We start from the raw sequence: 12680 nt of genomic DNA on the forward strand, positions 1-12680 counted from the left end.
TGTGAGGAATTTGTTGGTTTGTTAAAGTCGAACTTTGATTTATTTTTTTTTACGTGTGATCCTAACAAGCTGTTCTGCTGTTGATAATTTAAGCGAAATACTGAAGGTAATAGACGTGTCTGTCAGAAAAAGCAGCATTAGCATAAACGGCTGATACATGTAGTAAAAGAAATAAATAACTTTGCTGTGACACTTTGCCCCAAATCAAGTCTCTCAGGTGGAGCCTTTTCCTTGCAAGCTCCATAAATTGAATATTTATCTTGCTGTTGGATCTGAGATATTTAGAAGCTGTAGCTGTTCTGTAATGGTTTTTAATATGCAGGCATTGTTCCATTTTGACTGCTTTTGCGGAGTTATTACAGTGATTAGGGAAATTAGGCTCCTGCAAATAATGCAGACATCCGATGGATATGCAGTAATTCCTGAAATCGGAATTAGGACACTAATTATAACACAACACTGATGCATAGCAAGATAGTACAGTTTTCCAAGAGAGTTAAGTAAGTACACTTTGATGAGACAGTGTGATACAGTAAAATTACTGTAACCCTTTGCCAAGTGTTTTTAAATAGCTCTTCTTAGTGACATGAAAAATAGGCTAACAAAGTAATGGAAGTGTTTTTGTTGAGTGAGGAGACTTTGTTCTCTTTTTAAACCCTGCTGAGTTTTTTTTTTGACGGCGCTGCAGTCAATCCTCTTTTTGTTTTTGCTGTCAGCCTCCTCGGTGTCCTCCTTCCTCCCCGGACCTGCAGTCTTTGGTCCTCGTCTCAGGAAGTAATCAGCATCATACGTGACAATAAGTTCATCCCAGTTCAGCTCATTTGAAGCTGCTGGGTGCCACAGTTGATCCGAGCGAAGGTGACTATTCTTGGCTTCCTCCACACGAAAACTTGTTTTAAAGCGTGCCATAAATGTCCACACACACCAATAACCATTCATTTCCACGCCTCTTATTAATTTTCTACATACACAGCCGTGAAATGCATCCTGGTAGTGCCATGTTGAAAGACGTGTCATCATGTTGTTTGCTCATCAGTTGCATAAAGTTGAGGTTGAAGTGTCTTTCCGCAAATCAGATGTACAGTGCAACTCACTGTCTCTGGGAGCTCGTGAGAAACTTTTGACTTTTTAGCAGCTGCACGGATTATTCCTCATCTTTTCAGAAACATGCTTCACGTAGACAGCCCAGAAATGAAGGCTTCGCTGAGTCAGGTGCATTCATTTTTCTCTTCTATCACTTCCAGTTGGCTTTTGAATGCCCTTCCTGTAGAGACAGGGCTTGCTGAATCAATGTCTTCTTTTAAATTGCTTATTAAAACCCATTTTTATGGGCTGGCTCTTATGTAATGTCATCTATTTCTCTTATTTTTACTCTTATTCTTTTATTATTGTTATTATTATCATCATCCTCTCTTTTTACTGTCTATTTTTTTTCTGTTTTGCTTATTTGCTGTTGGTACAATTTTTATTTCCATTATTTGCCTTATGTTTCCGGTTTTACCGTCTACTCTTCTTTTATTCCACTTGTACTTTCCTTTGCTTGGGTGTGGCACGTTATTATTTTACCTGGTCTTGTGCAAATTTATTTTGAGTATCTTTTACCATGTTAGGACTGACCAATATTCTGTTGTTTAATGTTCTCCCTTAGTATCTTTTGTTCCTTTTTGCCCTGTCTTTCACTCTGCTTTTAGAAGGTGCTACATGGCTAAACTTATTATTATTATTATTATTATTATTATTATTATTATTATATTGGTGTAAGCCTGAACAGTGTCGCTCAGCTCCTAATCATAACTCACACCAGCTTCCGTTGTTCCAAAAACATTTGACCAAGTAATCTTGTTTTTGGTTTGCACAACAGTTGGCATCAATCTTTTTGATTTCAGAACTTTTAAATAAAATTATGTTCAACCAACTACAATGAGTAAGTTAATTTTGCTTTTATTTTAACAATATAAAGTATGTTGAATTAACTGTCTGAAATTTCCAGGCATTTTAAGATATAGGAGGAAATTCTAAAAGGTGAAGAAAAATTAAGTTAAAATTAAGTTAATTTCATTAAGTTAACTTTAGTTTTAAATCAACAAACCCAGAAATTTGAGTTTAAATTACAGAAAATATTAATTAATTGATGCAACATTATTCTATCAATAAGGTTACATTATTCTATATTATAAATTAAATTATAATTAAAATGCAAGCTGGTTTATCACTCAGTTTCTTTTTTCTAACATAATTCTCGTCTTGAATTGATTGTCCACCTGGGTTAGTGAAGGAACAGTTTACAGGCCTGTTTTTTTTTCCAGCAGCACTGTTGCATTAAAGAAACACATGAAATACTTGGAATATTTTCCGAACTTTTCAGCAGCGATTAGTGTAAAATAATGAGATTCCTTTAATCCTCAGAGGTTTTCAGGTGGCCTTAGGCACTGCTGATATAAAGCCCTGTTGGTGGAGATTGCAGGTTGATGTTTTACTGTGATAATCCTGCTGCAGAGGTGGATTATGATGTCTGACTTTAGTTATAAACAGTTCTGAGGTACAATCACAGCAGCTCAAGTTAAGAGTCACTTGGGTTTGAATCACGGTCTGCCAGAGGAGTTAAACTCAGGTGGGAAGTAGAGATGAAATTATGAATTTCACCCTAAAATTCTAAGCATTAGTCATCCCCCAGAGTTCAAGCTGTGCAGTTTATACAGTTTATTCCAAAGTAAATATTAAAAAACGGGAGTAAACGATGTTCTCAGACATATTTCTTTTGTACATCAGTCATGAATAATTACAACTGTGCAAGAATTCTTTTTCTGTTGAGCAGTAGAAAAAGTGAGTTTGAGTTAATTTGCCTGATTTCACATTGCAAAATCCATGTTAAAGCTGTAAAATATACTATATAAATATATTGTGCAGCTCTAAATGGTAGTAATGTAAGATTAATACAAAGTAAGAATATCTAAGCGCTGATGGATGCAGCTGCTTCCAAACGTTTTCTGATTTCCAACCAGTAAAACTTGGAAGAATCTTTATTTTTGGTATCAATATTACAGCTTTGAAAAAAATTACATAAACCACAAAATAATTTTATCCATACGTTTTATCTATATTTCACACTTCTACTATAATTACTCCGCCAAGGAGACGGAGCCTCGGCAGAGTTTTGTGACCATCGGCGTCTGTCTGTCTGTCTGTCCGTCCGTCCGTCCGTCCGTAACATTACTCAAAAACGGATTTACAGGTTTGGAGGAAATTTTCAGGGAAGGTCAGAAATGACACAAGAACAAAGTGATTAGATTTTTGCAGTGATGTGGCTTATAGTCTGGATCCACAAATTTTTAAAAAGATTTCAGCTGTCAGAAATGATACAAAGACTGAGCAGCCTTGGCAGAGTACTGTGTTCTCTGAGTGCTTTTCTCGTTGTCACTGTTGTACATCTGGTTGCATCCTTTCTAAAGGGACTGTTTTGTAGCATTCTTGCTGATCAATCAACCGACACAGATGCATAGAACATGTCTGATGGTAAATACTTGTTTTTTGTTTGTTTGTTTGCTTTTTAAGTTATGTTTTTGGCCTTTTTGCCTTTTATTATATAGGCCAGTGAAGAGAGAGACAGGAAACGTGGGTAGAAGAGTGAAGGAATGGCATGCAGTAAATGGCCATGGGCTGGATTCAAAGACATGACCGCTGCGTCGGGGACTGTAGCCCGTTTATGGGTCACCCGCTTAGCCAGCTGAGCTATCTTTTGTCACAAATGCATCAACGCAGCAGACTTGAGTACTTTTTCTTGTCACTCAACTTAATGTATTAAATGCTTTTTTTGTCCTCTTTACTTGAAGGTGTAAAGTGAGGAGTTTTAAGTTACTGACAGAGTGAAACTTGCTCGATGCTGCTGAGTGTCCCACAGTGTCATTATCTCTGCTGTAAATCTGAGTTCAGCTGAAAAAGTTGAAAACAGAGGCAAACTTGTCCCGCCTGCTCCTCTGACCTCCTGACTTTTTTCTCTTTTTCTGTGTGTTACAGCTTTCCGAGAGACAACCTTCCAGTGATGATGAGACCATGGTCCCAGTACTAACCTCCAGAAAAGCCAGTGAACTCCCGGTCAATGAAGTAGTGTGTATCCTGCAGGTATGTTGTCCTCCTGGACATCACAACGCTCACTTAATATATTCAAATCCAGTAGAGACAAGACACCACAGCAGGACAAATGTTAAAGAGCTCTAGATCCCTGAGTCTTATTAACATCAGCCTCACTGTATACCAGTCATATTATTAAAACACAAACAGTTGCTTGAGGTTTTACGTGGGTCATTTTGTATAAAATCAACCAAATCTGAAGAAAGTTTCAACCTGACTTCCTGAGAATCAGCTGATTTTTTTCAGCAATAAATTTAGTATATTTATTATAGCCATGCAAATTTTTACCTTCATATTTCCAAGTTACAGACCCTAAAGTACATAGCAGTGATTCCAAATTTCGCACTTTTCTCAACCTTACAACTTTCTAAGTACAGGAAATCGACGCATACATTTTTCAGGACTGAACAACACATTTGAACTCAGTTATAAACTATAGCCAAATCAGTTTTACATCCACTCCAAGTGTCATAATCTAAACACTCAATCTGTTTTTGTTCATTTTTTTTTATAAACAACTTTGTGCATCAGTATCATTGGATATATCACAGTTTCAACAGCACAACTGCAGCAGTTTAATGTCAGTGACATAAAGTCATTAAAACAAGCATTGGTACCCTGAATGGGTGACGTGTTTTCTGATAATTCACTAGAGAAAATTTTGAAAAAGTGCATTGTGAATAAACTTTCAGCACTCATATCAGCATTTGTGATAGATGGTTGGTCAGAACAAGTTACAGCAAATGAAGGTCTTAGTTTTACACACATTTGATACCAGGATCTAAACATGATTCCTTTGACTCCTTCTGCTGCAAAACAATTTTGTAATATAGCCACATTTTAACATTATTTAAAAGTTGTTTATAGAAAAAAAATCATTCACCTCTGTAGGAATGAGGGAGAAGAAATTCAGGCAAAAAAATTCTTCATAGTGTGACAGTAAAACTTTGCATGGTGTCATTAAATATCCTAAGGTTAAAGTACAGAATCAGCTTATTCTGAGGAGGTCGAGTAGGACTTTATATATCCTTTTTTTTAACAACAAACATTCTCTTTAAATTATATGTATTCATGAACATGTATCCACCAGTTTATCAGTGAATGAAACTGAGCATGCTCTGTGTCATCCTGGCGCTGGCAGGCTGACCAGCAGTTGGGTTTGACCCAGGAGGAGGTGAGCCGGAGGAGGGTGTACCACGGCTGGAACGAGTTCGACATCAGCGAAGAGGAGCCGCTATGGAAGAAATACATCTCACAGGTAACTAAGCATTTAAGCCATACAGGAGATTAACTAAAGGTGGCGATTTATCCACATCACCTTCTGCAGCCAGTAAACACCATCTTTCACCCTGTTGATGTGTTTGATGTTCTCTGTGGTTTTGCTGCTGTCGGCTTCAGTCTACAGATCATCAGATACAGATAATCTGACAGCTCGTGTCTTAGCGCCGCTGACTTTTCAGATGATGAGTCTCAGGAAGCCCTTCACACATCCAACCGCAGCCTGAACGCAGCTCCAGGATAAAACCAACAAACTATTTTTATCTAGTGCCTGATAACATGTCTGTAGGCTCACCATGTTCTACTGTGTCATTGTTCTGTCACGAGAACGCAGCGAGATGACTGAACACGCAGTGGGAACTCAAAGCAAGTCTCATTACAGGAACAGTACAGCCTGTTTGTTGCACATAATGCCTTATTATATTACACAAATTAAGTTAATTTCATGTCATGCCACTGAAAATGTGATTACATAATTGTCGTACCTTCCTTCAGCCGACATTAACAATTATGGCTGCCTCCTACATGCACATGGACAAAGACCCTTAGACATAAGACCAGTAACATGAAGCTGCAAATTTTTCAAACAATTTCTACTCTTACATTTGTTAGTTACCTGTTTTTTGTAGCATAAAATACGGTTGTCTGTAAGGATATTTGTGAAGCTTTAGATTGACATATCAAATACTTTCTGAGATATTATTTCTTAAAAACTGCCCATCGACCCACTTTCAGCAGGTTTTTTCTCACATTGAAATTTAAATCTATGTTGAACAACATCTCAGGAACTATTAAAGATAAATACCTGCAATTACCTGTTATTTTTCATGTAATTGAATCAGAATGTGTAATGTGGGACAAGTAGATCAAATAGTCTCTGATTATGGTTAAATTGAAATATAGTTTAAAAATGAAGCCGTCTTGCAACATCCCATCTTTGAGTACATGCTAACAAAAGGATAGATAGCATAAATGTCAACTAGTGGTATTTTCTGAATCATATGTAGCTGCAGGTCACAGTAATATAAGACAAAACATATGGAATATTTTTAAAAATATTTTATCAAACTTCCCATCTGATCAAGCAGGTATGACGAGTTGTGTCACAAAAATGATAGATTGTCTAATTTGTAAACCTGTCTTACATTGTTCTTTGTTTTAATTGTAGATAGTACAGCAGGGATTAGTCAGCAGCACTCACTTTGATTTAAATAGGACAGTAATACTGAAGAGAAACACTTAGATTCATGTATGAGAAGAACAAGTAGCAGCCAGGCAGAGGATTCATTCTAGCTGGAAATCTGAACATCTGAGTGGTTAAATAATGGAAGCAGCCTGAGGGAGGTTTGTTGTTGGTCTGTTTTGTCCACACGGAGTCTGACAAGGACATAAACTGCTGCTGAGATGAGCAGCTGGAGGACGAAGAAGAGGAGAGGCCTCTGAGAGCAGTAGAGGTTAAATATAGAAAGCCAGCACAGATAGAAGGAAACAAAGAGGATGGAAAGATGAATTTTTTTCGCTGTCAAATGTTTGTGTGTGTCGGTTACAACTGTCAGGTGTACAAATGATTCGTGCTTGACCTTAGAAAAACAGAGATAGAGGAAGAAAATAGTCTCAATAACTAATCTCTATTGTTGATCTACAAATAATCCTGTCATTTTTTCTCACTATGGGCTCATTTTTCATATAATTAATACAAAGTCCTGCACCTCTATGGAAACAGCACAACCATGACTAGAAGGAGAGAGAACTCAGAAACTGAACTCAGACACATCAGAAAAAAGAAGTACTCAAAGCTGAATTTATTGACCAGTGCTGGAAAAAACAGACTTCCATATATTTGAGATGTTTTGCTATTTCCATTTTTACCTATTTTCCATAATTGTCTTGTCTCTGTTCTGGGTAAACACAGTCTGCAGTTCAGCCAAAAACACAGAATTTGTGTCGGGTGACTCACAGCTGAATCATTAAAGACTTCTGGTTGCGACAAAAAGCTCAGAATTTTATTTATTTTTATTTTTTTAACAGAATCTGGTTAGAGCAAATGCTTTACTTTTGTTGGCTTTACCAAGGAGATATGTACAATAAAATGATTTTGATGAAATATCCTGATTTTATACTCGGATTAAGTTTCCAAGGCAACAGTGCGTCCCAGATGAGAAGTTCAAGGTCCATCAGAAAGTTGGAATTCTTAGGATTCTCTCTTTTTTTGCACTCTGTGGCTGATAGATTGTTTTGGAAAAAAAATCATATATGATATTATCTGCAATTTAACAAAACAGAGAACATCTTTAAACTAACAGTAAATTGAAATATAAAATAAAAACTGTAAAAAACATCAATTTTTTATGGTGTGCATGTTCCAAAACCGACACCAGTTGCTGTCTTGTTAGCGACATTATAGATGGGAGGATCAAGCAGCAGTGAGTTTGAGAATCCAGGAGCTGCTGTGGTGTAAAGAGTTAAAATCTCTGCTGCTGCTGTTCATGTTGTCAGTGAGGAAAGCGGGTCATTTGGATGCTGCAGCTGAAAATAGAACTGGAACTGTTGGCCCGCTCCAGCTCTTTGCTATGGATGACTGGCACTTGTTCCAGCTTGTCCAATGCACAAACACACAGTTAAAACCATTTTCAGTATTCAAACTCACTTTCTGGAATTCGATTTAAATCTGATTGAGTTAAAATGTCAGACACATGCTTGTATTTGCACAGACAAACACATCTAAATGTGCAAGTCGCTATTTGCATACAGAAAATCCTCACTGCACACAAAAGTAATTGAATTCCTAACTTTCAAAAATTGTCTAATTTTCTTGATTCTGGTTTATTGCAACCGGGTACACTTCCCATTAACATGGCTGTTGTGACTCAATGGATTCCCACTTTTCCCAGAAGTTCACCTCTTTCTAAAAATGTCCCAACTTTATTAAAATGCCATCACTTTACTAAAATGTCTTGACTTTCTAAAAATGTCCGAACTTTCCCTGAAATATCCTCACTTTATTAGAATGTTGTCACTTTTTAAAAGTGTCCCCACTTTCTGAAAATGTCTTCATGTTACTAAAATGTCCTCACTTTACTAAAATGTTCTCACAATGAAAATGTCCTCACTTCTTTCAAATGTCTTCACTTTATCACAATGTCTTGACTTTATTGAAATGTCACCACTTCTCTAAAAATGTTCTCACTATCAAAATGTCACCACTTTCTAAAAACGTCCTCACTTTATTAAAATATCCTGATTTTACTAAAATGTCCCGACTATATTAAAATGTCCTCACTTTTTTGAAAATGTCCTCACTTTCTTAAAATGTAGCTTACTTTCTGAAAATGTCCCCTACGTTCTAAAAATGTCCTCACTTTTTAAACATTTTCTCACTTTATTAAAACGTCCTTAGTTTACTAAAATGTCCTGACTTTCTTAAAATGTCCACACTTTGTTAATATGTCGTCACTTTTCTTTCTGTGTCTCTGCAGTTCAAAGATCCTCTCATCCTGCTATTGCTGGCGTCAGCGGTCATCAGCGTCCTCATGCACCAGTTTGATGACGCCATCAGCATCACAGTGGTACGTTACATTTATAAATCCCTCTTCAGCACACCTCTGTCCCTCATGTCTCCTGGTTTTGTCTTATCGCCCGTGAGACCTGCAGATGTTGTAAAGTTAATAATAGAAATAGCGCTTTACGGCGGAGGATCTGTAGCTACATGCTGCTGTTGTCTGCCTGCGAGTTCGGCAAATGAGATTATATAAAAGTTGTTTTTCTGTTCTGTCTGGATCCCTGTGGGGAAGTGGTGTTGCAGCGGGGAATAATTGCGTTGATAATGTGCAGGATAAGATGACAACAAAGGAAAACATTAAACAGAGTGTGTGTGGTATCAAAGAATGCAAAGATAAAAGTCCTGCGGTGTTAAACGCAGCTGCAGTGTGAAAGTCAGATGAAAGACGAACAACAAGCTGCTGATTAATGTGTTTCTCAGAGCCTCAGTGAGAGAGCGGCTGAAAATGGAAAAGACCACGAGGTCCCTGAAAGCAGGGCCAATTTTCATTTCTGATTATTGTCTGATTTAATTGATCAGCTGTTTGGTTTCTACAATGTCATATCGTGGTTGTTTTGTGGAAAATTTGTCTCTTTTTGGGCATATTGTGTCTATATCTGGTTGTTTTGTGGCTCTTTGTGGTGCTTTGTGTCCTTTTGTGGTGATGTTGTGTCTCCTTGTGTCCATGTTGTGTCTGGTCATTGTGTATCTTTTTGTGCTGGTTTTGTTTCTTTGTGTGGTAATTTTGTGTCTCTTTTTGGGAATTTTGTATGAGTTTGTGGTTGTTTTGTGGCATTATGATAATTGTGTGTCTCTTTGTGGTACTTTTTTGTGTTTTGTGGGGCTTTTGTGTCTCTTTATGGTTGTTATGTGTCTCTTTATGGTAGTTTTCCGTCAGTTTTGTTTATCTTTGCAAATTTGTGTCTCTTTGTGGTCATATTGTGTCTCTTTATGGTAATTTTGTGTGTTTTTGTTGTGGTTTTGTGTCTTTATGTGATATTTTTGTGTCGCTTTTTGGGTGTTATGTGTTTTGGGGAATTTTGTGTTACTTTGTGGTAGTTTGCTGCTGCTTTGTGGTCATTTTGAGTCTTTATTCCCGTTTGTGTTTTTTTATGGTTGTGTATTACTTCATTTATGATTGTTTTCATCTTTTAATGGTCATTTTGTGTCTCTTGTTTTTTTGTTTTTTTGTCTATTATGGGTGTTTTGTGTCTTTTTGCGATAATTTTGTGTCTCTGAGCTTTGTGTATTTTTTGCAAATTTGTGTCTTTGTGGTCATGTCTCTCTGTAGTCATTTTGTGTCTTTTTGTGCTGGTTTTATGTCTTTTTGTGCTGGTTTTATATCTTTTTGTGGTCATTTTGTGTCTCTTGTTAGGAGTTTTGTCTGTTTTGGGAACTTTGTGTCACTTTATCTGTATTGCTGATTGTTTTGCATGATGTGCGATTGTTTTTTATCTTTAAATGGTCATTTTGTGTCTTTTATTTGTCTCTCTTGGGTGTTTTTTTTAGTTTTGTATCTGTGTGTATCTTGCATATCTTTATCTTGAATATCTTTGTATCTTGTGGTGATTTTGTGTCTACTTTGGTGCTGCTGTGTCTGCCTGGTTGTTTTGTGTCCTTTTAAGATTGTTTTTAGCTTTTAATGGATATTCTGTGCCCCTTTGTAGGCATTTTGTGTCTCTTTGTTGGCATGTTATGCCTTTTTGCGGTCGTGTGTCCCTTGTAGATTGTTTTGAGCAAGTTTTTCAGATTTTTGCCATTTCCATTAACTTTTTCCTTTGCAATACATAAAATGCATTTTATGCAAACACAGCTGCTGTTTATGTTGGTCCAAACCCAACCAAAAAGCAGGAGTGTCATGAGTGGCTGTAGGTTTCCAAAGCTGGCAGAGGAAACTAAATAAACAGTGTATTACCCGGATGTCGAAATAAACAGTTGTGGGTGTGAGACAAACTTTAAACCTGAAAACAACACCCTGTGTAGACAATGAGGGAGGCAGCAGACGAGCTGTCACAGAACAAACAGCACTTTTCCATTTGCGTTATCAGTTTGTGTAACAGCGTTTACCAGCTGCTGAATTCAACAGCAGCCGGATGTCATGTCAGGAAACATTCATTGTCAGGATGTTTGTGTTTTAAAAGTGACAGCAGCTGCTGAATGTGTCTCAACCTTCACGTAACGATGTTCATGCAAATTCCTGAAACACTTTAAAGCTTCACTGTGTTGTTTGTAAATCAGTTAAAGACTCAGTATAGAATGTAGATCCTGGCTGCTGCTGCTTCGGTCTCTGTGGGTTTTCCTACATTCTTGCTATCCTCATATAATTAAACAAAGAAAGGAGCTCAATGTCAATGAGCATTAGGGACACAGATAAGTAAAATAATCAAATATTCAGAATAAAATCAAAATATGGCACAAAAAAAATAAATTTATGGAAGAATGTTATAGTACTTTGAGAAAATGCAGATACTTCATCAGTAAAATTATATTACAAAGATTGTACTCTTTAAAAAATAAACGTGTGCAAAGAGTTGAATTGAAAAAATATTTCATTATTACAGTCAAAATATTGCAGCAATAGAATTAAAATATCTCAAGAAAAAATTATTTTGTTAGTGAAGTTATAATGTTGTACAGTTCTGAAAATTAAGTAAAACATTCAAAATATTATTTTGTAACTATTATTAGTCTTAATATTATGACGAAAATGCACACTTTAATAGATTGAAAATTAATTTTAAAACGTACAAAAATGGCTTAATATTTTGAGGAAAAAAGTATTGTATGCACTATTTTATTAAAATAATATAATAAAACAATAAAGTTGGACTGTTTCTGAAAAAGAAAATATTTCGTTGACAAAGTTAAAATATTATGAAACAATGTTTACTACATAAATAAAGTCATGATACAGTCAAAATAAAGTTAAAAAATACTATGAATATAATAATACTTCAATAAATATTCAAAAAAAAAGTCTGACTATTGTGAGTAAAAGTCTAATTTTATTTAAGTTAAAATATAAGAAAGGAGGTATGCTACTTTATTAATTTCATAATACTAAAAAACGGTAATAAAATTTAATTATTGAAAGAAAAAATCTAAATAATGTTTAAGTGACATATTGAAAATATTAGGAAGGGAAAAAATAGCTATAATTCTGTGAAAATAAAATAAAACATGTCCTGAACCTGCAGTATATCATAATATGTTGAATATTAATATTTCTTTAAAGTCAGAATAAAGTTTCACAGACTATTTTGAGGACGCTATATTTTGTTGATAAAGATAAATAATATAATTTAAAGAAGAAAGTGGTGATTTCACACTCTGCACATTCAGTCAGCTTCAGATGTTTCATTTTATTTTGTTTTCAGGTGTTAAACTTGTGTGATATTGAGTGTTAACCATCTGTTTTTCTGTATTTCTGTTTTCTAACAGGCCATCATCATCGTCGTGACAGTTGCCTTTGTCCAGGTTTGTCTTGACTTCAGTCTCTGATAACAAATCACGTTTATGCTCATGCTTAGTGTCGAGTGTGAATCTCCTGTGGTTTGTGTATCTGCTTGTGTGCTAATGAGTGTGATTTGTCTTCTGTGTGTGCAGGAGTATCGTTCAGAGAAGTCTTTAGAGGAGCTCGGGAAGCTGGTACCTCCAGAATGTCACTGGTGAGAGTTTAATCGTCCTTCTCGTGTTTGTCGTCTTCTTCTTCTCTTACAACCCTGCTGATGTGATT

At 36.0% G+C, this 12680-nt stretch overlaps 1 protein-coding gene across 2 annotated transcripts in view; it reads left to right on the forward strand.

Annotated features, from left to right (window-relative positions):
* The window catches only part of atp2c1 (ATPase secretory pathway Ca2+ transporting 1), a 54243-nt gene that overhangs the window by 14008 nt on the left and 27555 nt on the right, over positions 1–12680 (forward strand). The window contains exons 1-6 of one of the 2 annotated variants that reach the window (XM_023269825.3): positions 1191–1212; positions 4015–4119; positions 5270–5386; positions 8883–8972; positions 12386–12421; positions 12551–12612. In XM_023269825.3, coding sequence (XP_023125593.2) covers positions 1192–1212; positions 4015–4119; positions 5270–5386; positions 8883–8972; positions 12386–12421; positions 12551–12612 — 431 coding nt within the window. In that variant the 5' untranslated portion in view covers position 1191. Of the gene's footprint in view, positions 1–1190; positions 1213–4014; positions 4120–5269; positions 5387–8882; positions 8973–12385; positions 12422–12550; positions 12613–12680 lie in introns of those variants that run through there. The other variant, XM_023269826.3, reaches the window with a different exon arrangement.

Source organism: Amphiprion ocellaris, chromosome 9 (genome assembly GCF_022539595.1).
Source record: "Amphiprion ocellaris isolate individual 3 ecotype Okinawa chromosome 9, ASM2253959v1, whole genome shotgun sequence".
NCBI classification, from domain to species: Eukaryota; Metazoa; Chordata; class Actinopteri; family Pomacentridae; genus Amphiprion; species Amphiprion ocellaris.